At 40.9% G+C, this 26,841-nt stretch overlaps 2 protein-coding genes across 2 annotated transcripts in view; one reads left to right on the top strand and one right to left on the bottom strand.

Moving 5' to 3' along the window:
* si:dkey-183c6.7 (urea transporter 1) overlaps window positions 1–1,519 on the top strand; it is a 28,282-nt gene extending 26,763 nt beyond the window's left edge. The window contains exon 8 of the mRNA XM_061710066.1: window positions 805–1,519. Coding sequence (XP_061566050.1) covers window positions 805–987 — 183 coding nt within the window. The 3' untranslated portion in view covers window positions 988–1,519. The remainder of the gene's footprint in view (window positions 1–804) is intronic.
* si:dkey-183c6.8 (protein O-GlcNAcase) lies at window positions 1,257–26,841 on the bottom strand. The gene is made up of 17 exons (XM_061710065.1): window positions 26,653–26,841; window positions 23,086–23,137; window positions 19,995–20,092; window positions 18,110–18,240; window positions 17,843–18,014; window positions 17,658–17,756; window positions 16,753–17,022; window positions 15,938–16,024; window positions 13,953–14,416; window positions 12,993–13,167; window positions 11,860–11,916; window positions 11,548–11,633; window positions 11,322–11,426; window positions 10,121–10,212; window positions 9,796–9,985; window positions 7,841–8,000; window positions 1,257–5,333 (listed from the first exon to the last, which is right to left on the bottom strand). The coding sequence occupies exons 1-17, from the start codon at window positions 26,690–26,692 to the stop codon at window positions 5,197–5,199; spliced, it is 2,415 nt and encodes an 804-aa protein (XP_061566049.1). The 5' UTR covers window positions 26,693–26,841; the 3' UTR covers window positions 1,257–5,196.

Genomic DNA, 26,841 nt, shown 5'->3' with positions numbered 1-26,841 from the left:
TTTGATTTTATATGCAAAGTAGAATTAGAATTAAAGTCTTGTTGCAGTATTAGTCATGTTTTATCCATTTGATGAATCTAATCGTAAGTTGTCACAGTGTGGGACTTAGTTTGGTCAGATAATATGCTGTGAGCAGACTTTTGCAGACTTTAACTAGCTCCTGCACCAGATAAACAGTTATCTTTACCTTAACTGTGTGGTGTTCGTCAGTAATTACAAAACACAAGACAGCAGCAGAATCCCAAACTTTAAGCAGTAATTATAACTTCACCATTCAAGTTAACAGTCTATTGCGATTTGCTTCTGTAAGCGCCCATTTCATGGAGTTTTTCAACGGTTTTATAGTGAGATGGCTGCATCAGGGTCCCTGATTTGCAGAGAAATGTCTTCCCCACCACAAACAGCCAGGGGTTTCTTGATTTTTGTTATCGTTCCACGATCGCTTCATCTCTTTACATTTACATGTCTTGCATCCCTGAATAGATGCTCTGAGGAATTGTGGTGATTGTTAGTGTATGGTACGTCTCACAGCGACTTTTATTATTCATATCTGTTACCCATCATGTGGGCTCTGCTGTGATTCATTTCCAGCTCTTGTGAGCTCTGGAAAAGTCCTTGATGTGTTCAAGTCCAGTCATATCACCCCACTAAAGCCTCTTTTATTGATTTTTGTCTTCATTAGTCTGTAAAACGTAACAATAAGAGTTAATCCTACATCACACCCATCACTCTCAGCATGCCTGGATATTCTGTCTCGCCTCATTCTCATTCATTATTGAATATCCCCTCCCTCCCCCCGTCTAGGTGGGCCTCCCAGCATGCAGCTGGTCAGCAACATTAACAACCACTCTTATGTTGCTGTTGACTGGCAGTTTAGCAACGTACCGCATCCCCATTGGTCAAGTCAGGGCCCCTGAACGCAACCTGCGCTCCCGCAGCCAATGGGAAGCTGGGAACACAGAAGACAGGGAGAGCACGGATGTGTAGTGTGAGAGCGCACTTGCAGAGTGTTGCATCAGCATTTCATCACGTTCATCACGAGATGGATGGACTTGACCAAAGAAGCATCTTTATGATTTACATGTAGAACTTTCTGAGGTCCACGCGGCTGGAAGTCTTTGAAGTTTGCCCACAGGCTGTCAGTATATCTCCAACAACGAAATGTTGCAAAGAAAAAAAAGAAACTCTGCTTTTAAACACAACTATTTTTATTAAATGTATTCATTTTTTTTCTTTCCAAATTGTGTTCCCTTTTTTATTACTTGTTCCTCACTGTGAAACATTACAAAGAAACAACAAAAGAAAATAAAACAGGCCATTTAAAGGAGAAAGGAAGCTTAATTTGTTAAACATGGAAATCAACAAGACAGTTCAATAAAATAATTGTTTTAAAATGACAGTTTTTCTTTTATCATTAATAAAAACCAATGATATATATTTTTTCAAGTCTGTCATTACCCTGCATAGACATGCCACACTGGAAGTCCTTGTGAAAGGATAGTTCATGTAGCACAATGCTGTCACAGTGAGACAATGATGCTTTTAATGTGTGTTTTTTCAGTGAAATGAACAGCATAATCAGCTGCTCAGGCCTGGAGTTTAAAGGCTTTATTATTATCATTATTACTCATATGGTCATGATTGTTGTCACAATTTGTCTTAAAATAAAAAGCTGTGGTTCTGTCTTTTTTTTTTCACAGTGCTTCATGTTTCCTGTGTGGATTTTTTTTAAACTTATGTTCACTGTCTCTGTTTCCTAACAAAAAATTCCCAATGTTCACACACAAAAACAATCTTTGAATGACCATCAAATCAAAGTTTCCCCCGGACAGCGACAAACTCCTTCAAGATCTCCCTAAGATTTCTCTTGAAATCCTGCATTTCTATTTATTTGCTTTTTTTTAAATTATTTCTAAGTCTATGCCTTCTTCATAGTTTGAACTTTTTTTTTTGTTTTTTTACTTGTTTGTTTTTTTAATGATGAAGCACCTACCAGATAATGTTACGAAATCAACGACACCGACTTCTAGAAGAAATGTACAAAAGTGCTTTTTCAGTCTGATCGAACGCAATATTAAAAAAAAAGAAAGAAAAGCAAAAGAGTAGAAATATAGATACTTGCACAAACAGTTGAGTCTGTTTCAGTTGCATTACAAAGAAATGAACATTCATAGTCAAACGTACTTTCAGTTGAAGGTTCAGTCGTGAGTGCGGTTGTGCTTGCTTTGATTCTGCAGGAATGTGTGTGTGTTTGCGTGAGTGTGTCGGTGCATGAACGGCTGTGTTAACTTCTCAACGAAGGCAGAATGACACATCTGTCCTAGTTTGCATCTTTCACACATCTGTCTGTGCTCTCACACCCTACTGAGTTCACACATATAGTAAAGGGCACACTGGGAATGTTTCTAGTATCTGTGTTAAGAAATGTGACGATACGGGGGAACAGACTGAACCGAGTGTAAACTTTAGATACACGGACTCTGTGTTTGTGTGTCTGTGTTGGATGTTCATTATTTTCATCATGTCTTTCTAATGAGATGTAGCATGCATACATTTACATTTTTTATTAGCTCCCTATATTTTTACAATTATAATGGCTGAGAGATGCCCGATAGAAAATCTCAGTTCACGTTGCCAGGTTTGAGCATGCCGGTAAATCAGAGCATGCCTTTGTGCAAGTTGTTATACACCAATTCCCGCTCCGAACAAACAGTTATTCCTGATGCTCGTGAATGCGGTTAAACAGCGATGTACATGTGGGGTCTGCTCTGGCGTCGGCACGCCACTTCACCAACAAGAATGCACAAGTAGTAATATCAGCAATGATACCTTTGAAAAAGAAAAAAAATGAAAGGAGCAGGGCACAGATCAACCGTAGACACTTGACTGCAGTCTCCTTTAGCAGGACTTTGGTTTGACGCTAAAATTAGCTTTTTTGGGTCTGAGGAGGGGGGGGAATACTTAACTCGTCTCTTTCCGAAGATGATAAAACTGCCCCCTGACAGCATCAAGCTCACCATTTAACTTATTATTGTTATTATTTTCAATTATTGCACTGGTACTAACAGGACTGTAGGAAGTCCCTATAAATAGACTGGAATATGAGACCCATGAGAAAATGCTTCAAGTTAAATTAGAAGCTGTAAACATTAGCTTTTAACGCCTTGATTGAGAGCACATCAGCAGATGAATCCCGTACCTGCCTGCTGTCACACTCGACTGAATCTGAAGAGAGCAGTGAAGCAGAGCTTCGTGTTGTTGGGGAGTTAACACTGAGCTTGTTAACTTTCTCTCTAAGTACCCTGAGATGGCTTTTGTTGTGAACTAAACTGACCAGAAAGATCATAAACGCTTCATTAAGTTCACAGAAGGTGCACATTTTGGTAATTATCGCGTATATAGGGATTGTGCATAAATGCTAATAGTTCCAGCTTTAGAATAAATACGAAAAAAAAAGATGAAATGGTGCATTTGACACAGGAGTATATTCAAGCTGCTGGGATCTGATGCTCTGCTCCCGTCTCTTTCCGTCTGCAACTTATAGAAATCTTGTAATACAATACGTGGTGAGGAATCCGAGGAAAGATTAACGCAGTCCTACAAAAAAGCTTTAACTCAAAGCTTGTTTCATATTTTCTAAATCCCTCAGAAATCTCTGGGTTCATCCCCATTACTGCCACACAGACTCACAGGAATCTAGGATTGTCCCTACAAAAATTTCCTCTCCTGCTGGAGAAAATTCAAATTCGGCTTTGTGAAGCTCTACGCCACAATGTACATGCCGTGTGTTTGAACATCTTTCTGTGATTAAGCCGCCCTATTGTGTCAACTCTTAGAGCAAGCCTTGGTCATATTTAGTGTTTTAATAAGCTCTTTCAGGCATGCACCACTTTCGTGAGATAAAACACCTGAATGTTTCCACTTCACATCTGAGTGAGCAGCGTGATGCTCTACTGTTAGTGAACAAAATCATCTTAGGTCAGACTCTAATAACATTTATGCATCACTTTCAGTCAGGCCAGGACTCAACCGTTGCGGTCACCTTCACAGTGCCACATCGATTAATTTGGAAAAAGACCAGATTTTCGGAAGAATCAGATCAACGGATCATGTCGTAAAATGAATAAATAGCAGTAATGTCCAAAAGTTCCACCTTTTTCCTTTTTTACAGTCTCTAAGCCGAAAGCATCGGTTGTCAAAATGTAAGAAACCCATCACTATAGCACTTGTGTTATGGAAATGTAAACATGCTGTGCGGCAAAACATTCAGCTGACATGACATGTTGATATTTATGATATCGTTGGTAATGTAACACCTGCTATGAAAACCCTGACCCTAAAAGGAGATGGGTTTTTATGTAAAGTCATTCTCTTGGTCTTAATATGTGAATGTTACATCTCTAACCTAGTAAAAGTGGAAGCAATATCCCATCTGACCACAAAGGGGCATAGAGCCCTGCTGTGTTATTAGTAGGAAAGATTGCAGTTCCTTGACTGACCACAGGGGGGTGCAATAGCGAGTCGACCCCCATTGACTCCTACGTTAAAATGTGCACCTTTGCAGCATAAATGAATATATTTGTAGGCGGATTAAACAAACTATTTATTATTCATATTTCCTTTTGTTTTTATGTTAACCGATGCTGGGTCGATACAAACAGCCGGTTGCTTTGCTAAACATAGTAACATGACGATTATGGATGAGAAAGTGATAATGGCTAGCTATTGGCTGAGCCGACCGGCAATCATTCATATTAGATATGACTGTAACGCTTTATATAAACTCTCCTGTCGTGGTACACACCACCCCAGAGTTGTCATGGGTGTGAAATCAAACAATTGAGACCACAACAGTTTTTTGGACCAGGCTGTAAATATGTTTATTTCTGCTCTAAAGTTGGACATTTTAACATGGAGGTCAATGGACATTGACTCGCTTTTGGAGCCACAACTAGCGGCCAGTCTTTGTCCCACTAAAGGTGCATCTTTAATATGCTGCCCCCGTGTGGGCAGAAGTGGTGTGGCTACATGGAGCGGCTCTAAAGAGAAGCATCACGGTGCTCATTCAGACAAAAGGCTGACACTTGCTTTTAGACCAAAAGATTGATGAAAGCATTAATCGTAGCCATACATGTCTGAAAGGGGCTTGAGTTTATGGCCAGGTGAATGTTTCTGAGTGTTTGTGTGTTCTGATGTTCAGAGCAGCCTTCCCAGCACCACCCCCTCTCTGCTCCGGGCCTCTCCTCTGAGGATCTCCAGGAAGCCCAGTTTTGTCAAGAACTCCAGCCTCTGACGGTCCGTAGGTTGCACCTCACAGAAGACACCCTGAGAACCTAAACACAGATATAAACTCATACAACACAGTTTTTGACTGTTAAATAAACTTCATGATAAAAAATATTTAAGCATTCCTGTTTGGACCCACCATTCACAATGGGAATGATGATTAAATATTTCAAAACGTCTACATCTGATGTGAAACAACATCTTAATACAGACTGACACTAAAACGTGTAATTATGGAGTATTATGTAAGCCACAAAAATTCCAGAGGTTAGCTTAGAAGAAGTGGGACATTGTAGGGATGGAAGAGAGTAGACAGGAGTACAGGCAGATGCAGCCTAAGGTGAAGGTAGAGGTGGCAACGGCCAAACAAAGGGCCTATGATGACGTGTATGCTGGGTTGGACAGTAAGGAGGGAGAGACTGATCTGTGCCGGTTGACAAAGCAGAGAGACAGAGGAAATGTATTGACAGGAGCCCGAAGTGTAATGGGAAGATGGAAAGAGTAGAAAGGTGACCGTTGTGGACCACAAAGAACGAAAGATTAGTAAAGGTGAGGTTAGGAGGGCACTAAAGAGGATGAAGAGTGGAAAGGCAGTTGGTCCTGATGATATACCTGTGAAGGTATAGAAGTTCCTGGAAGTGGTGGCACTAGAGCAGGGGTCGGCAACCCAAAATGTTGAAAGAGCCATATTGGACCAAAAACACAAAAAACGAATATGTCTGGAGCCGCAAAAAATGAAAAGTCTTGTATCAGCCTTAGAATGAAGACAACACATGCTGCACGTTTCTATATTAGTTATAACTGGGGGAAGATTTTTTTTTTCATTATGCAGTTTGAGAAAAAAGTCGAAATGTTGAGAAAAAAGTCGAAATGTTGAGAAAAAAGTTTAAATGTTGAGAAAAAAGTCGAAATGACGAGAAAAAAGTTTAAATGTTGAGAAAAAAGTCGAAATGACGAGGAAATAATCAAAATTTCGAGAAAAAAGTCGAAATGTCGAGATTAAAAAGGAAAGGAAAAAGGAAGAAAGAAAAAAAGAGGAAAAAACGGAAAAAAAGAAGAAGAAAAAAAGAGAAAAAAGGAAAAGAGAAAAACATTTTTGAAAAAGCTCCAGGAGCCACTAGGGCGGCGCTAAAGAGCTGCATGCGCCTCTAGAGCCGCGGGTTGCCGACCCCTGCACTAGAGTTTTTGACTCCACTATTCAACAAGATCTTAGAAAGTGAGAGGATGCTTGAGAAAAGAAGGTGAAATGTGATGGTGCCGATCTTTAGGAACAAGGGAGACGTGCAGAGTTGTGGCAACTCCAGGGCAGTAAGGTTGATGAGCCATACAATGAAGCTGTGGGAAAGAGTCATAGAAAGCTCGACAAAGAACAGAAGTGAGCATTTGTGAGCAGCAGTATGGCTTCATTCAAAGAAAGAGTTCTACATATGCAGTATTTGCTTTCAGAATGATGATGCAGTAGTATAGAGAAAGCCAGAGGGAGTTTCACTGTGTCTTTGTAGACCTAGAAAAAAGCTTATGACAACGTACTGAGAGAGGAACTGTGGTACCATATGAAGAAGTCTGGAGTGGTTGAGAAGTATGTTAGAGTAGTGCAGGACATGTATGGGAGCTGCAAGACGGTGGTGAGGTGTGCTGTAGGTGTGACAGAGGCGTTCAAGGTGGAGGTGGGACTGCATCAGTGATCGGCCATGAGCCCGTTCTTGTTTGCTACGATGATGGACAAGCTCACGGATGAAGTCAGGCAGGAACCTCCATGGACCACAATGTTTGCAGATGACATTGTGATCTGTAGTGAGAGCAGGAACCAGCTGGAGGAATATTTGGAGAGGTGGAGGTATGCACTGGAGAAAAGTGTCAAGAATGATGTGTGACAAAAGAGTACCAGCAAGAATGAAAGGAAAGGACAGTGGTGAGACCAACAGCGATGTATGGTTTGCAGACAGAGGGCACTGAGGAAGGGGACTGGAGGCAGAGCTAGACGTAGCAGAAATGAAAATGTTGAGATTCTCTTTGGGAGTGACCAGGATGGATAGGATCAGAAATTAATACATCAGAGGGATGGTACATGTTAGATGTTTTGAAGAGAACGTAAGAGAGGCCACACTGAGATTGTTTGAACATGTGCAGAGGAAGGATAGTGAATTTATTGGGAAAAGGATGCTAATGTGGGAACTGACAGGCAGGAGGCCTAGAAGAAGACCAAAGAAGAGATATATGGATGTAGTGGATGATGACATGAGGTTGGTTGGTGTAGGAGAAGAGGATGTAGAGGATAGGGGTAGATGGAGATGGATGACTTGCTGTGGCGAGCCCTGAAGGAAGCAGCCGAAAGGAAAAGGAGATGTAAGCGACAATTCCCAAAGGAATAATCTGCATGCGGCTTTTTAGGATAACCATGACCTGGATCATTGAGTCTACACCAGCAGATGGACGGTACTAAAAGATTTTTTTTAATTTTCTTTTTCAGAGAGGTAAAGCTGAGACAGATAGTAGTTTCATAGTAATGCATCTACTCCTCTTTACACCAATAAGAATCAGAGTCTGAGCTTACCATTGGCCTTGAGCGCAGTGAGGAGGGCGGTGAGCAGGGTTCGGCTGACACTGATGTCCACCAGCTCAGGCAGGGCATCCAAACGCAGCTGGGAGGGGAAGTGATAGAGCAGCGAGTCTGGGTACTCACCCTGGTCTTCCTCCATTAACTGGATCAAGTCCTTCCCAAAAATCAAAAATCAAAAATCAAATACATGTTTTCTGACGGTGTGTAATACAGCTGATGTTATGTTACATGCCATTCATTCGGTCCAGGGAAGTCCAGAACAAATAATTCTGTCAGAGCACCCAGCATTTCTTCACAAAAAGAGAAAACAGTAGAAAAAAAAATGATCCAACAGCCAGCTCCTGTTGCTCAACAGCTTTTATACTGTAGACACAGAACTCTGTAATTAGGTCATTAAACCTCCAGACAGGGAAGTTGGCAACCACTTCTCTCTTGAATGTCAACTGGAAGCAGAAAGCTCTCTCTACATTTATAAAGCGCTTTTCCAGACTGATTGGTGAAAATAGCTTTTACACTGAAAGTTGCATTCCCACTCACACACTCTTAATCAAAAACATTACAAATAGGTCACAGTGTGACGCAGAAACACCTTTTCAATCTCGGTTTGTATGTGTGCTCGCAGGAAGCATGGCAGTCATCCACAGCGTGACTGATGTCTGTGGAGGAGTGATGACAGAGTTTGATGTCAGGACTTATGATCGCCGCCTGTAACAGCTGAAGAGTTTGTCAAGATGAGCGATATAAAAAATAAATAAACCTTCCCCCCTTTTAAAAATTCTTCAGTGAAAGGTGTTTGATTCTTATATACTATAACTAATAATGATTTTCTCAAATGCACAAATCTGCTCCACAGCTGTAAGACACCTTTTCAAATTTCATTTCATTTCATTTTATTCTTTATTTCATTCAAAAAACAAAACAATTTAATGCAAATACAAATGTTCCTAACTTATGAATGAAAAGGGAGCAGAAAGAAGAAGAATCTTATCTGATCTGCCCCTTTCACAAATAACATAAATTAATAATAATAATAAAAAATAAAAAAAAAAACTAAGTGAATAAAAACTAAAAAAAAATTAAAATAACATTAAATAAAATTACCACCGCCTACGGGTATGTCAATCAAACTCAACATTTTTCGTTATATTTCCTTAACATACAGGTTTTAATTGTTCTTTTGAATGTAATGTTTGATTTGGATTCTTTGTTTTCTTTGTTCAGATTGTTCCATAAATTGATTCCTTTCACAGAAACACAACGTTCCATCAATTTTGTCCTGCATCTTGGTTTTATAAAAATCTCTGTTCCTTTTAAGTTATACTTGCTTTTTCTTTTTTCAAATCTTTTCTGAATGTTGATTGGTAAAGTTTTTTTATGAGCTTTAAACATAATTTGCAGAATACTATAGTCTACTAGTTCATGAAATTTCAACAAATTTAACTGAAGGAATAATGGATTTGTTGGATCTCTATATCGTTTTCTACTAATTATCCTTATGGCTCTTTTTTGCAGAATGAAAATTGATTGAATATATGTTTTACAGGCATTTCCCCAAACTTCAACACAGTAGGTCAGATATGGAACAATCAGAGTGTTATATAAAATGTACAATGCTTTGTTGTCCTTAACTCCTAAATCCTTAACTTTGTGTAACAGAGCAATTGTTTTTGATATTTTTATCTTTGTATAATTGATATGTGATTTCCAATTCAAATTCTCATCCAGCATGACACCCAAAAACTTGGTTTCTCTTACTCTATTAATTTCAATACCATCTATATTAATTGAAGTGCTAGAAATCCAACACCTGCATGATGACCTCCAGATGAATCTGATATCTCTGATATAGAGCTGATATCTCTAAATATTAGCATGCGTAACTTCACCTGGCGTCTTGGGTGTGTCAAGTTTTGCACCCTTCAGAGTGACACAGCAGTGAACATATTCACCTGCGTGTGTGGGTGTGTGTTGTTTCCTTTGGGTGGATATTTGTCCCTCATGGCGGGTATCCAGCTGGCCTGGCACCGCTTGGCAAAGGAGCGGACATCTAAGATGCCGAGGACACACCCACAAATGCCGAGCTCATCCTCCAGGATGAAGCTGTACTCGGGGCTTAACGCCAAGCACGGCCCGAGACATCTAGACAGCAAAATGAGGTATTACATTCAAAATAAATGTGTCAATATCGGTTAATAAACCAGTCTGTTAAACTGGACATCCATCCAACCCCTTGTAATTTACTTCTCTCAGTCTCACGTGCAAGTGCTGACAAACCTGTCTCCTATGATATCCGGATGAGCCATGCTGGACTCCTGGCCACCCTGAGTCCTCAGGTGAAACTGGCGGACCATCCGATACAGCTCCAGCTAAACATGTAACAGTCAAAGTATCGGCACCTTTAGTTTCTCACGGCCCAGACACAAAGTGAACCTAAAATCTAAGACTAAAAGTTTGGATGTGACTAACTTTACCAGTCTGAGCATCTGCACAACCGTCATCTGTTCCATCTATGAAAATTTCTCCTAATCTTTCTAAAATGGTAAAGAGTCAGCATGTGGAGCACAGATATATGAGGCCAAAATCATACCCTTTATCGGTTTGAATGTTTTATCAGGGCATAAAGGAAAAAAATCATGTGGTTCCTCCGGAGTATTACAATCAGATAAATACAAACGTAACTTAAACAGTTATTTATCTAATTTAAAGAGGGTAAGTAGCATCCAGGTGGTAGTAATTAACTGCACTTCATTAATTGATCATCTGCAACATTGACAAAGTGATCAGATCCCATCCGGTGTGTGTCCTTGCTGATGTTTCCTAATGTTCATGGTTGTCATGGTGACGCGCACGCATTAATCTGATGGAGGTTGGTAAACAGTGTTCCTGCTGTCGCAAATACAACATATTTCCACAAGCTACTCATATCAACTGTCAAGCAGGTGTTGGAGGAATGATGGTTTGGGCTTGTTTTGACCCAACTGGACACGGGCAGCTCACATTCACTGAAATGACTATAAACTTGCACTTTTGTAGTATACTAGAGTCAAATCACAGGGATAAAGAGAGTTTCTGTTTAAGAAAAAAGAAATTAAGATGTTTTAATGGCCCAGACAACTTGGCTGAAATAATGTGCTGGGACCTGTGCATGAATGAAAACACCACACTTAATTCAAAGACGTGGAAATGCACATCCTAGGTCACCTTTGTACAGACTCATTACTCCGGCACTTTAAAACCAACATGTTGTACATTTTTTCTTTTAATATTATTTGCTCTTTTGTTACGCACCAATCACCACAACAAATTCCTTGTGTGTGTTAAACTACTTGGCAATAAACTTCTTTCTGATTCTGATTCTGAAAGGACCACATCATTATTTTAATTGTGCCCCTGATATATACGGTAAAACCTTAAAATTAAAAGACGGTGTATTTTTTGCGTAACTTGGTGTAATATATGTGCGTGACACTCCTACCTTGTCTTTGCCGTGGTAGGGCCTGATGTTGTAGAGGCGGGACGTCGGGAAGAGAGGGGGAGGGTGTGTGAAGAGTTCACTGCTGCTGCTAACTGGGAGCAGCATCTATGCAGCAACAAAAGGACATCCGATATGCTGGAGCAATCAACTTGACAAAGCCAAGGCACCAAAGATATACAAGCAAGATGAAATATGCAAAGACCAAATCTATCATAAACAGCAGTACCTGCACCTCCCCGGACACCCCCCCTTTGAACACCCAGGGCTCGGAGTCCACTCCCAGCAGGTCTGCTCCCGTGGTCTTCCCACACCCTGCCGCACACGAGAGCATCATGTGGCTATGTGACATATTTAGATCCTAGTTGATAAACTACAAGCAAAGGGTGGATTTTCTTTTAATATTAATGCAAGCATAACTTGTTTTACAGGTTTTCCAAGCTACATATGTTGTAGAGCGAAAGTAGTTGACTGAATAGTTTCCTTGAAGTTTGTTATCTCAGGCATAAACAGAGCATGACAAAAGTTCCAGCCGACTCACAGTGAAAGCAGTTCCTCCAGGACGCCAGCGTGGAGCTGTCACTCAACACTCGCCCATCTGAATGAGGTAGGTAAGCGTGAGGTAGAAAGTGAGAAAATAGGAAAGTGACATTCAAATAAGATGACAATATGTCTTTAAAAGATGCTTTAACTACTTACTAAAAACAGCACATCAAGAAACAGGTCTAAATACTGCTATATCTTGTCTTATTTCAAGCAAAAATAGCCGTCAAATGGGTAAGAAAAAGTTTCCTGATTAGAAATGTTAAAAGTAGCAAAATAATACTTTCATAGAAATCTCTAAGAAAGTTTGAAAAAACAAACTTTTTTAAAGACTATTTTAGACTATTTTGTTAGTTTTCAAAATTCTAGTCAAGATCATTATTCAAGAGATATTTTTGCTTAAAATAAGACAATTTTGACTAGATTTAAGCAATTTTAGGCTTATCAATCGGGGGGGTGCTTTTGCAGTTAAGGCACTTTTGTCCTTGATTCTTGAATGCATCTCACATCTCATTATCATGGTGAATCACCCAAATGAATTACAAGACGTGTTATAGACGCACATGGCTGTACTGACTCAGGCGGTGTTAATGTCCTGACAGTTTATGCACTTGGTGTTTCACCACCAGAAGCATTAATCAGAGGTAAAACATCTTCAGGAACCAAGAAAAGAGGTCCACTTAACCTTGATCAAAGCACTTTTGGATTAGTGGATACCGGAGTGTGGTATGTCATAAGGCAGTTTATGATTGTAGTTAGCTGTATTATAACACTACAAAACTCATTACTATGAAAGTGAAACATAAACCCCTTTTCCACGAAACGTAGTCTTACGTTTTGTTACTATTCTGCTAGTTTTAAGAAATATTTTCTTACCCTATTGGCAGAGATTTCTGCCTAACATAAGACAATTTGACTAGATGTAAAAACATTAGGGTTATTTCTAGAAACTGTTTTTACAGTGTAAAATGTATAGAATACAATTATCAGATTGTAGGGTGTAAATGGAGAAAAACTGAGCAAAACTGAACAAAGGGAGGAAAAAACACCAATATTGTACAGCATTATGGTAGAACGATGGTTCATTATTTCTACTAAACAGCATCTGCTTGCCCGTGTCGGAGTTCTTACCCAGCCAGCATATGAAGGCCTTGGCCACCAGAGCCGTGTTCCTCAGGTCCCACACGTAGGGGTAAAGGTCATAGAGCACAGCTCTGTTAGCCCCCCCCACCACGCTGGCGTGGAGCTGGGCGATGTCTTCACACAGAGAGAGGAACCTGGAGGCCCGCCCATGCCACTCATCAACCTGAGGACACAGTTACGTACACTGGGTGACTTGCTTCAGTAATAGAGAGAATGTGCATGACGTCACAGATGCGACTTCACAGCGGGTTACGCCCACTGAGTGGCAGAAAGACTGAGTGGCAGCGTAAACTTTCAGTTTGAGCAACTGGAAAACATCTAAAATGGGAAAGAGCTGTTGTGCGATCGACTGTACTCATAGATTTAGCAAGAAATCGGAGTTGTAGTTTTACAGACTGCCGAAAAATAAGCTTAAGAGAGACAAATGGGTCGCTGCCATTCCCAGAAACAACTGGATTCCAGGCACCGAAACGTGGATTTCCCATTTTGTATCATGTAATGTTGGATTTTTGGGTAACTAACTTTAAATGGTCAAATCATAAAGGTCGGTGTCCTCATCACTTTAATTTCTACAACAAATCCTGCCTTAAAGTAGGACCAAGCGTAAAGACTTTTGTATGCCTTCAAGCTTTGCTTCGTGTATTTCTCCGGCGTAGAAATTAAGTACATATAAATATCAGGAAACTTGATTCGTGGAAAAATATTAATGTCCATGGATCACTGGTTCTTGGGGTAACTGTACGGGTCACTGTCAAGTCCAACTGCCTTTAATTTAAGCCGATAATCTGCTGTTATCCCGTCTTCTCCACTAGTTGCAGCCATTTTTACCACTCAGTAAAGTAAGGGGGCGTGGTCCAGTGGGAAAGTGACGTCAATGCAGGCCCTCTATTCAAACCACAGTTCATGCATATTTTTGTAAGATCCTCTTCGTGTAAAATCCTCTCTCACCTTCTGAGGCTGCATTTTCTTGCTGTTGGCACTGACCACGTGGCAGTTTCCTTTCAGCCAGGAGAGATCCTGGAGCAGCTTTTGAGCGGTTGGGCCGTGCTCGTGGGGGAGGTAATGCAGACCAACCAGCAACCGCACCTGGGACTCACTCAGCGAGCCCTTCCCTCCGCAGGGTCCTCGGCCTGGGGGCTTCTGCCCCCGGCCCGCGCCTGCAGGTGGTCCAGGAGCCTGCTGGCTGGTTTGGCTAGGCTGGCTTGACCTCTTATTCTCCCCCTCTCGCCCTTCTTTCTCCCTTTTGCCCATGGTTGGTGAAGAGGGAGGGGAGCTGGAATTGAGTGGGAAGACCGGAAGCTTGGCCACAGTGGACGTCCCTCTGAAGTTGGAGGGACAGTCGGACCAGTCGGGAGTTTTGGAGCGTGTTGTTTGGCCTGATGAACGCTGGTCTGTCCTCATGGTCTGACGACCTACAGTAATGATTCAAATACAGCATTAGGGTGTTTTTAGGAGGGAAACCTTCAAAATGTGTTCAAGATTTAGACGTCTGTTTACACCAGACCAAAAGGGGACACGTTATGAAAAAAAAACTCCAATTTCCTTCCATAATAGCATATATTTAATCATCTTAAATAACGACTGAACCAAAAACATAATAGAATCACTTTGTTTAAGATCTGAGTGGAATTGCTCAACATCTTTTGCTGAAACATTTGCTGTTTTATGACACAAGAGACTCTTATCTGTGAAAATGAGGCCATTGTTTGGAGAGACCTTGAGGAGCATTTAGTCTCGTCTTCACTCTGCAGCTGACTGACTCCTCTGTGATGAGGAGCCGGCCGTAAAAGTGCATTTCCTACGCATCAAGAGCTCTTCCTGCGGGAGCAGCAAAACCTCCTGTTGCCCCTGACATCAGGATTTTTTCATGTCAGGTTGCAAGCACGCTCCAACATGAGTTACTTTGAGTGCAGATGCATCGCTTCACTTATTTTGTCACATAGAGACGTGCACGGGAGGTGTGATTTCCGGTACAGGCAGGAAGTGAGGGATCAGCTTCTTATTCATGGTTTTAAACGTAGAAAAAAACGTTTTTCTTGACTCTGTTCAAACACTATGAAAACCTAATCTCAAACGTAATGAAATAGAGAACAATCTCAACTTTGAATTGGATAACACGCTCGCATTGGATGTTTCATTTGCATAAAATTGGGCCAACCTCAATTTATTTGATGCAGTGCCTTCCTAAAGTTTATTACTCTCTTAAAAACTGCTTCAGTCGACACCTCCTTTGACTAGTGCCTCCACAATTTCATAAGAGATTAATGATTTCTTCCTCAGCACGCGCAGCCATCGGGTCCTTCATTGCAGTTTCTTTTCATTTCCTTTTCCAAGTTTCTCACGTTCCTGAATGAGTTATCTTATGAATAGTGCTGATCGGACTGTGATGCATCGCAGAGTGATTTTTAATATTTACTGGAGTCACTACTCCATGTGGTCACGACTGCTGCAATTCAGAGGCAACACATTTTGAAGGATTACCTCTACACTGCAAAAACCGTCCCTGTGGAAACAAGTCTAATATTCCTAAATCTGATCAAAGTTGCCTTATTTTAAACAATAATATCTCTGGCAATGAGGTAAGAAACATTTTCTTGGCTAGAATTCATAAAACTAGCAATATTGTCTAAAATAGTCATCTAATCTTCTTGAAACAAGGCTTTTATTTATCGTTTTAGAAATACGTTTTTGCAGTGTATCAATACTAGGAGGGTCACGGGTCATGAGCTATGCCTTCCTCAGTACTTCGGACATATTCACTAAATTACTGGGTTCCTCCCTCTTCCTGAAAGTGGTACCAGTAGCAAGTTGTGCAAAGTTTGAACACTTTTGTCAAAAGAAAAGGGTTTGGGCCTCGGGAAATTGTGTTGTAAAGAGAGCAAGCAGATGAATGGGAACAGCAGTGCAGAAATAGTGCTAGCTATCGTGTTTACCTGCTTGCAGAGGTTGGTTGAGTTCCTCCATCCAGTCGTGTAGTGCAGCAGACAGCGCTCTTTCAGGACAGTACTCGCACTCCTCATCTACAGGTCACAACATTGTAGTGTAAGTGAGGATCTGCTCATTTGTATTCATAGTATTTCAGCAGAGAAAAACGCAATTCAATCACTCCGGGCTTTAATCTCTGCATTATAGATACGTGAGGCTGCACGGCAAACTTTAACGTAATCATTAAAATCCCTCCTTCATATCCCTCCACCTCCTTCGGTCCTCTTCTCATCTCCTTCTTCAAAGCTTATTCATCCTCCAGTTCTGTACTTTGTTTCTCCCCCACAGGGAGACCTCGCTCTCTTCTCTTTTCTTCGCTCATCACAGAGCACAATTATACCCCCCCCAAACGCTGCCCTCACCCAGTCAGCAAAACATCACACGCTACATTGCCTCTCTGTTCCAGTCATTTTCATCCAATTCCCTTGTTGTCTCTTCACCTCTTTGGCTCTATTTTCATGCATTTTACTGTCAAGGTAAAAGAAATGTGTGAATATACTTGATATGTGAGACTTTTTTTGTCAATGAAGCTGAAACTTCATGAACTTATATGGACAATAGATGGAACATTTATTCCCATAACAATATTCCCATCAAATTTATTTAAGTCAATTCAGTCACGTTTCCTGCCCAGTGGCCAAAATGAGGCTAGATGCGAAACTCTGGCTTATTAAACATTTCTCCAGGAAGCAGAGAGCAACTGTACATGGATGTGCTGTGATGTCTCCTCACTGACGCTCCTTCATTTAGTCCATCCCCTCACCTTTCGTCTCCTCTTCTCCTGCTCTGTGCCAGCTTCCCAGCGTGTGAAGCGGGATGTAGTTGGCTTCGAACTCGCAGTTTGGATTGAGGAGGAGGCCTCTCAGGTGGCTCTTCAGCCGAGGTTCCCGACCTTTGAAAGGCCCCAGGAAGAGACGCCTGGAGTCGTAGTCGTTTGCGTGCAGGTTGTCCCAGATGAGCGGGGGGCGCTGGAGGACGGACTCCACCTCGGCGAGGCAGTCTACGCTCAGCTTTCTGGAAATGACTTTACTGCCTGTGGGAAACAGCGGAGGCTTGAGGAACAATACTGCTCACAGCAGATCTCTGTCTACTGCGGACACAAGTACTACAGCGTTAATAACGGTTGACCCATCTTCTCAAGTAGCATTGTTGCATAGTTTGCATGTAGAGCTGTCAGTGGTGTGTCTTTACCTGCAGAGGACGCGTTAAGTTTTCCAGAAATGCAACATCTACAATGTGCAACATGATATAACTTCCTCATACCTCTGGACAGTTTCCACTCATCAAAAGCTCAACTCGGGTGTTGTGATAAATATCCAGAAATACAATATTATACAGGAAAAAGAACAAAAACAAACAAGAGGACCATTTTATTTCATGTTCAGGCTCTACAAATAAAGAGCGAGCATTTCTACTGTATTTCCATATGCGTGTGGGTGGATGTGCACTTAAATCATCTTCTGGTTTGTGGAGGAGGTTGTATGCTTTCGTGTGCACACTCATTTGAATGTGTGCATGTCAGGATGTGTATTGGCTGTGTCTATGTGAATGCTGGTCAAATCTTTTCATGAGGCAGCAGGAGAATAAACAAGCCAAGCTACGCAAAGATTTTGGTTTATGCTTTTACTGGAAGGGTTGACAGAGCGGGTTTGAACTTTTATGTCTTACCTGTCCATATTACCGTTATGTTAGGCAGCAGGTCCTCTCCAACAGTTTGCAAGTAAGGAGACTTGGACACACTGGGAGAGCACAGAGAAGCACAGTACTCTGCAGAGACAGGGAAAGATGAGATGGGGTTGTACACTGGAGAGACTGCCAGGTGAAATACTGTGGAGTCTTGACACATGTCCTACCTGTCGGGCAGAAAAGGAAGACAGGGGGTTCCCCCAAGAACCGATAAATCTCATTGGTAACTGTGACCTGAGCATGGGCGAAGGAAGCAAAGGCCTCGCTGTCGGCCTGACACATGGAGTGATCGATGTCATCGAACAGAACGGCGAATGCCTTGCAGCCCAGGTCTGACACCTGATGGGGAAACAGGTACAGGTTCTGCAGGATGCGGGGGAGACTGAAGGAAATGATGGCCTGTCTGTAACGTTTCACCGTCTGCAGAAACGTACCTGTCTCAGCTTGCGTTTGAGTAACGTCAAGTCAGAGGGAGACGAGAAGACGATGTCCTGACCAGGAGAGAGAGCATAAACAAACCTTAGACCTCTGGACTCGGCCTCCGATATGAGAGTACGCAACTGACCTGGGAGGGGGAAAAGAGGGAGAAAGAAAGAAAAATGACAACTATTAAAGTTAAAATCAAGAATAGTGTCCAAAGCTGCTATAGCAAACAAAGAATAATTAATAGGGAAGGCAGGACGTATCACAGGAAGTAAATTTGTTGGCTGGATGGTGAGAGAGGAGAAGACGTTCTCCTAAAGTCACTATTCAAAGCATGTATGCCATCTGTCAACCCGGTGAGTGATGGAGTATCGTCCCTGGCTGCTTTTCTTTAGTTTTTCTTCCTCTAGCACCCAGTAACCATGGTGACTTGCCCTTCACTTGAACACACACTAACTCCCAAAACAATTACTGAAAAACTGTGCAATTGTGTGAGCTAGTTTCATCTTTATTTTCAATAAAAAAACAATAAATATTCTTGGATAGCATATCAAATATAGAATATGTTGGGTTTTGGTCAGCTATTGAAGCAAAAACATTTCTCCTCCCGCTTAGGATAACAGCTCCCGTACTACAGAGAGGCTGACGTGAACGTTCAAAAGGCTCCTCTTAACCAGTGCAGTCTGACCTCCTTCTACGCTCACAAACAAGCAGAAACCAAAGTGTTTACACACATTTACACGTCATTATCTAGTAAAAGTGAATCTGGAATATCAGCAAGAACTTCTGCGATCTAAAAGAGTTGCAAGATAGTTTATGACGTCTTCTTAATTTCTTAATTATCATTCATAATGAATCAGTAGTCATGAAACTGCTCTTCACTGATTGCAACACATTGTTTCAAATAATACAAACCCCTATAAAGTTAACAGAACTGAATCTGAAGTTCAGTAGCTGCTTCTCGTTTGATTTTCTTATCAGTTAACAACTTTCTGCAAGAATCCAATTGATAAACAGCACTGGTGATGCTATTCCTGAGGAATATTAAAGATCCCTCTTTAGTATTCCTCAGGATCCCTGAGCTTAGATTTCATGTCAGCACATTTGTAAAAAAGCTGTGATTAAATTTTACAGCCGCTCACAGTCCATGAGACATTTCCCACACCTTCACTGTTCACGGTCCAGTGATACACGCTGCGTTCTCTTTTACGTCGTTTTAAACATTAACCACATACGTATGGGAGCGACATCACGATTCATCAGAGAGGTTTAAGGATTTCTCAGAATGATTGTGGCATAATCCACGTCCCTGTTCTCAGGTCCATGTTTTCTTTTGTGCAGTTGCACATGAATTTTAGTGTCAGCAACAACTTGTATTTCTTCATTACTGTAATCACATCATAAAATTAGAAGTGTTACCCACGCTTCATCTTATATATAACCGAAGAAGTTTGACTCTGTAGGTGGAGAGTAATGTCAATATAATGTAATGGACAAAGCAAACATTAATAAAACGACACGAATAATTAACTACATTGTGCTGTAGCAGCTCCACTTAAACTGATTATAAGAATTATTCTTTCAGATCAAACCAAGTCAAATTGTATTTCTACAACACATTAAAAACAAGGAGTTGATCAAAGTGCTGTAAAATTGCACAGATAAAACAATGTCAGCAATAAACATTAACTGAGAACAATAAACCTGCTGCAGTAAAGGGCAATGATAACAACAACATAAAAGAGTTTTTAAAATAATAACTTGTACAATAACTTTAAAATAATCGAGCATGCCAGTAGTTCTATTATTAAGAGGTAACACAAACTTTGTAGGTCTTCTCAAGAAAACATGGACATACATGCAGTTTGGTTTGATTGATTAGTATCTTCCACTTACCCTCCTCTTCTGGAGAATACACTTCTCTCCACAACAATCTGTGTTTCAGGTCATCTTTTGGACCGTACAGGTATGTGTTCAACCCCCAGCACTGCATCCTGGAGGGGGACAACGTAGGGGGTGCAGGAAGGCTATAGGTTATTGAAATGCAGGTTTAGAGGTGACATATTATGAGAAAATTACCTGTTCTGTGCTTGAGAGCAAATATTTAGATGTCTAAAGTGAATACAAATCAAAACATGCCATTTTGCGCAGCCTCAGGGAAAAAGATATGACAGTGGGTGAGCTGTTCAAGTGTCCAGTGTTCTGTGACATCACAAACCCATCTCTGATCATTTTCTGGATCCTACAGCTTTTTCATGCACTGTTCCTCTGAAGTGGGCAGAGCAGAGATTTAAAACCATATTCAAATTATGCGCACCCTGATAGCACAGAAAGGGATGTCAAACAAATGTAGCTCTTATTCAGTTTCTGTGTGATTTGTTTGACCAAAATACGTCACAGATCATTTATTAAGACCTCAGGGGGAAAAAACAGAACAAAAAGAATCATAATGTCTCGTTGCTAAAGCTAAACATATGAGCTTGAAAACGACGTGCATCATATGCTGCGACTCCAGTGCCAAGCCTCTTGCTGTTTTGGCAGAATGTCCGCCCCTCAGCGAGGCAATTAATTTTATTGCTTGCTTCATCCTTCATTACCTGAGACGCTACAATGTACGTGGTGGAAGCTGAGGAACCAAAAGAAGCAAAAGAGATAAAAAACCTGAAAAACAAGCTGCAAAGAAAATAGACCTGAAGTATTGATCACCAGGCTACAAAGCCGCCCCAGTTACAGGAAACGAGCTCCTGAATTATAAATAGAGCATAGTAGTAGGAATGAAACGGTATATCAGCAGCCATTCATACACACATCTACAGTACACGTATGAGTCTGCTCTTTTTCTTTCATATCATTTGTGGGGGGGCAGTGTTCTCCATCTTTCTGTCTCATTTCCTGGACAGATGGCAGGCGACTCGCCTCCACAAAGCAACTTACCTTAATCACACACGCACTCTTAGAGGCTATGGACGCATCCACGACGCCACTCTGCCAAACTTATGCAACGCTGCGCCGGCACCCCACGCTACAGGCTCAAAAAGCCCTTTTATTAATAAATCTGGAGCCCACACACTCAGCTGCTGCTGAAGTTTGGGAGGACGGATCAACTCCCATCGTCTCCCGTATAAGGCAGCAGCTTTGGGCCAGCTTTGCCAGCGCACAGGTTGCAGCAAACCTTGTCAAACTCAAATCTTAGTGCTCATCGCGTCCTTTAATCACTTAACTCAATCAGAACCACTTTTGCACCGATACGATTCAGAAATATTAGGGTAACCTGTTAAATTAAAGTGTAAAGCCCACACTTTGATCACATCTTGACTGTTTTATTGCAAATATGTGTTAGTGAATAAAGCCAAATTCATAAAAACTCGTCGTTATCCTGACACGTGAGGACACGTCAGGAGGCTCCAGGACACGACTGTATTTGAAAGCAGACACAATCTGTGTTACTATTGTTATTCTGCTGTCACTATTAGATATTGAACTTCAAAACTGTGTCACATTGTCCAACAGGGATTACCATTGTTACATTTATAAGTGAGGCCAGTGTGTCTTCATGTATTAGTTCACTACCAGCTATGAAGCTACACAAGAGGTCAAATAAAAGTACAGGTAAAGAGAGAAGGCTGAATCATTCTTTAGGGGCGGTGTTCCTCCACTTAGATGTTGCCTTGCATCATCAACCCTGACTCTAATTAATGGTTGTCATCAGCTTGTCATCAAGGTCTGGACAAGTCTGTTCACAACACAGTCATTTGTATCAGGGTGCTGAAGCAGGGAAACATCTAAAACATGCAGGACAGGGGGGCCTGAGGACCAGGGTTAAAGACCACTGCTTTAGGGAATCAACTTATTGTAGATCTAAAACCCTGCCGTTTCTCGATTGTTGTGTTGTTGTGATTTTTCATGAATGGACCGAGATGCTTTCTTTAAATCTGTAAAAACAAAAGCTTGTCTTTGTCCGTCAGCATATGAAGCAAAAAGGATGCAACTGCTTAGTAACCCTAATCCTTATATCACAACCCTGCCTCTTCTTTTGCTCCTTCAGTGACCAACTGTAGGTGTATAATACTAATAATACAAATAATGCTAATACTACTACTACTACTTATACGACTACTACTGATAATAATAATAATAATAATAATAATATTTGATCTTGATTGGAAATCTGGTGTTTTAAATATATATATAGATATAAACATCTATATATATATATATATATATATATATATATATAAGTATTTATTTTATTTTTTTTAATTTTATTTCAAACACATAAGGAAAAAAATATAAAATATTAAAACAAACTCAAAACATACAGAAAAAAAGCAACAACAACAAAAACGTAATACAAACAGGGGAAAAAAAACAGTGTCCGAAAAGGAGCAGGTAGAAGTAAAACTTATTTAACCCTGCCCCTTTGTTACCTCTATCATAAATTAAACATAAATATTAATAATAAATAGCTGCTAATTTACCTATTAGGCTACCGAGAAGTATAAGTATGCCTAACAGCCGGTGAGTCCTTGGTCTTCATGTATATATATAGATATATATATATATAATATGGATGTAAAGTAATGATTACTGGACTTTTTGCACACTTAAAATGCCTAGCAGGGCATTAACCTTTTCCTGTCTCCTGAGTGTTGCATTTGAGTTCAGAGCACAACCCAGTCCTAACACCAGCACCTAAAACCAGCTAAGGAAAATCCTACGTAGACGAGCACAGAGGTGATGATGCGGAGCTGCCCTGTACATGGACTCGATCTGTGTCACCGATTTATCTCGCGTCTGGTGAAACAGAGGCGTGAAACTGGGTCCCAGGGTCACGCTGTTCATCCGAGGCATTTCGACAACATACACTCAATCACAGCTGGGTGAATCTTTTTTTTTTTTTTTTTTTGGCAGACGCTAAAGCCCACGTTGGCGCGCAAAACAGAAATAAAGGACATATTTTTCTTTTAAAGGGCGGTGGCAGGCTTACCATTGGAAGAGAACTTTCCTCTGCTCCATGGACCACGGCCTCCCATAGAAACCTGGAAAAAAACTAAATATTAAATGAGTTCATACATTCACATTACTGATGCAGAGGGTAAAACCATTAATGCCATTAATCTCCACCTACATTACTGAAAGGACATAAGCTTTAACAGGCTACAGGCCCATGTTTTTTACTTAAAACTGCTGTTTACTTATCCTCTTTGATATAAAGAATATGACTGGTCCAAGTGGATTCAACGGACACTGAAGAAACTGCCTGTGGACACCATTCGATTGATATACAGTAAGTATGTAAGTAAGTAAAGTTTATTTACATAGCGCTTTTCTCAGACATTTGTCACAAAGTGCTTTAGAGCAATAAAATACATAGAATACATAATACAAAAGAAACAACATAAAATAACTTTAAAAAATGCAGTTTACATAAAAGCCTGTTTAAAAAGGTAGGTTTTTAGTTGGTTTTTAAAAGAGCTCACAGACTCAATAGATCAGCCAACCAGAGAAAACAAAGCATGCGACCTAAACAGAGCAAGAAAAAGACTCATCAACAAACGACACCAACAGCCGTGGGGTAGGAACGTCGGTCAGCGACTAAAGTCTGCTGTCAGAATCAAAGTTTAAGATTCAAGGTATTATTAGCAATCCGTGAGCCATCTCGGTTGTTTTGTACGAGTCATCGGATTAAGCCCGCCGATGCCCCAGTCGGTTCTGCACCAGTGGAAATAGATGTGAATGTGAGGGATACCGGATCCATTTCATGTGAGAGAATGTGAATGGGTATGTATGGCTCGTCAGGCTAGTTTATGATCATAAACTGTAAGCAAATCATTTGATACCCCTAATCCTTGAAAAGATAAGACAAGGCAAGTTTATTTGTATAGCACAATTCAACACAAGGTAATTCATGGTGTTTTACATCAACATTAAAAGCAGCAAGACACAACTAAACAGTAAATAACAAATAAAATGAAATAAAATGATAGGAAAAGAGGTAAAATAATAAAAAGCACAAGTTGTTAAAAAGTAGGCTAAGGGCAGTAGAGTACAGCAGGTAAGTATTTAATTTAAGAGAACGCTTCAGTAAACAGTAATGTTTTTAGGCCTGATTTAAAGGAGCTTGAGGCAAGAATAAGAATTGAGACTCATTAGCGCCACGACGACCATCGGGGTTACTAGAGCCAACAGCGAAGCCGGCACGGGAGAACGCGCATGCAGCGTCATTTGACGTCACATCCGCAAGACAGCGCGGGAAATTCGGGCCCAGAATTGCAGCGCATTTTGCAGCACACAGCCTGTTCAAGGCAACGGAGAGATACGATAAAGGGCTCATTCTTTTTGGTTTGGAACGCTTCATTTGACATTATTACTAGAAAACTTAAAACGTATACGCATTTTTTTCATAAATCCTGCCTCAAGCTCCTTTAAAGGAGATGACAGTTGGAGCAGATCTCAGGTCTACAGGAAGTTTGTTCCACCGGTGAGGAGCAGAATAACTGAACGCTGCCTCACCTTGCTTAGTTCTGGTTCTGGAACCACAACAAACCAGATCCAGATGAACCTCAGGGGTCTGGGAGCTTCATAGGAACTAACAGATCCAGCATGTATTTTGGTCCAAGACCATTCAGTGCTTTGTAGACCAGCAGTAAGATTTTAAACTCTATCCTTTGACTCACTGGAAGCCAGTGTAGTGATTTCATGACCGGTGTGATATGGTCCAGTTTCCTGGTGTTTGTAAGAACTCTGGCTATAAATGGCTGTTACTGTGGCTCTGGCTATAGATAAATAAATAACAAGGAAGCAGTTATGGTAAGATCTAATACTGAATTTCACAAACATGCAACAGGAAAATGATATTTTTTCCTAACACAGCATGCATTGGTGATAAAACATGTCTGACTCTTTTATTCACAAACCGCTCAGTTATCAACTGCTTATCATGAATTGGCATTGCAGCTCCAGTCTTCTATGTTTAGCCTGCACGAAATGATGGAAGATCTTCTGCTCACTTGGCCTCGTCCCCGCTGTGCTTGGCAGAGGCATAATTCATCATGCGACTACACTTTCCATAACATTTTTTATTTTTAGAAATGGGAGCAACTCCAGTGTCCCTCTGTCCTTTGTGTTTTTGAATAAGTCTGCAGTCAGCGTGTGCAAGTAACCGTGGACAGTAAGTGGGTCAGAGCAGGAAATTAATTAAAACACAGCAGCCGATGGGAAAAATCGCCAATATTATTATTTGGGTTTGTGTTTGTGTGACAGGTCTACCTGAGAGTGCATTCTGTGGAGTGAAATCCAATTACCACCTGTGCTGGATGCCACCCCATAGGGATGCGAAACACAGGTCTGAGCAGGTATAAGAGTAAGTAATAAAGTGTGTATGATGCCTGATTTGCTGGTGAGAAACCTGAGGAATAAGTCGGCTGCTGTATTGTTTATCTATGAAGTTATTTGACATGATGAGCTGATGAGAGGGGAGGACTTGATATTTCTTTACGACAATGAATTAGACTGATTTTCTTTTTGACAGACATGATGATTGGGCAGTTCACCTGATTCGAGGGCACTTGGGTATAATAAGAGTTACTTTAATTCAAACCACACAGAAGATGTGCACTAAACTCAAAGTGCGGCTGCTGAGCTATAAAGAGCGATACATTTTAGCTGCAAGATATAAAATATTTTGTGTGGTCATTTGAAGCATGAAACAGAGGTAAGTGCAATGCTGGTTAGTAATTAAGGATGGAAATGGTGAAGTTTTTTTTTTTTAATCATTTAATTAAGACAGATTAGTAAAACATCCCTACAGAGGTTTTAAGCTTTTTACTATTTAGATTGCAGTGACTTTGACTATTTTATTTTTGGGGCAGACACATGTAGGATTGAGACGGCTCTGTTTCACAGCATGTACTAAAGCTTTTCATCTAACAGATGAGTTTTTCTATTTTCTTTGTGAGGTTCTGAGCAGAGATAATTAAGCAGATAAAACTCTTTGCCACAAATTACAAGCTTCCATCTCTTCTCTACATTTTCGACAGCAATTATCTTGCTTGCTTTTTTTTTTTTTTTAAGACCAATTGACCAGCTTTATTTTTGTCACCTTAACCTTTTCTTTGCTCTCATCATCAGCCCAGGTCAACCGTGATTACAGCCTCTCCTCAGCATCTGCATTATCATCTTTGCTATTTACTGTTATACCATTTCAGCTTGATCACAATATCTTAATTCCTGCCAGTCATTGTCATATTCTATATTAAAAGCCACTATTCAGAACATCTGTTTTTACTACTGCTTTTCAACCAGACATATTCAATCCCTTTCCCCGCCTGCTCTTTGATCTCCTCTTCAAGCTTGACTGATCCCCCTTTACATCACCTGCAGACCTTTTCATCCACCCTTATCCTGGAAATGCACTACCAATCCCACATCCAACTTGCAGTCGGAGACAAAACGTCGGCCTTCAAATATAGGTCAAACAGCAGTCTATTCCAAATCAATGCCCTCGAGTTAAGGAAAAAAAAGAAATCACATGATCTGCTAGGTCAGTTCTCACCTTCCACCACCCCACAAAGGAACTGCCTTTTCTCCTCCATCCTGTCCTCCCTCCGCTTCCAGTCGTCCTCTGATCAGCGAGGGAAGACGAGGTGCTTTCCCCAGTCTGCCGGATTAGATATTAGGGATATTCTTCATGCCTCGCCTCCGTCGGCTTCCACCTCTTCCTTTCCTTTCTCCTCCTCCTCCT

This window comes from Cololabis saira, chromosome 20 (genome assembly GCF_033807715.1).
Source record: "Cololabis saira isolate AMF1-May2022 chromosome 20, fColSai1.1, whole genome shotgun sequence".
Taxonomy (NCBI): Eukaryota; Metazoa; Chordata; class Actinopteri; order Beloniformes; family Belonidae; genus Cololabis; species Cololabis saira.
This window is presented reverse-complemented; position numbering and strand designations above follow the sequence as displayed.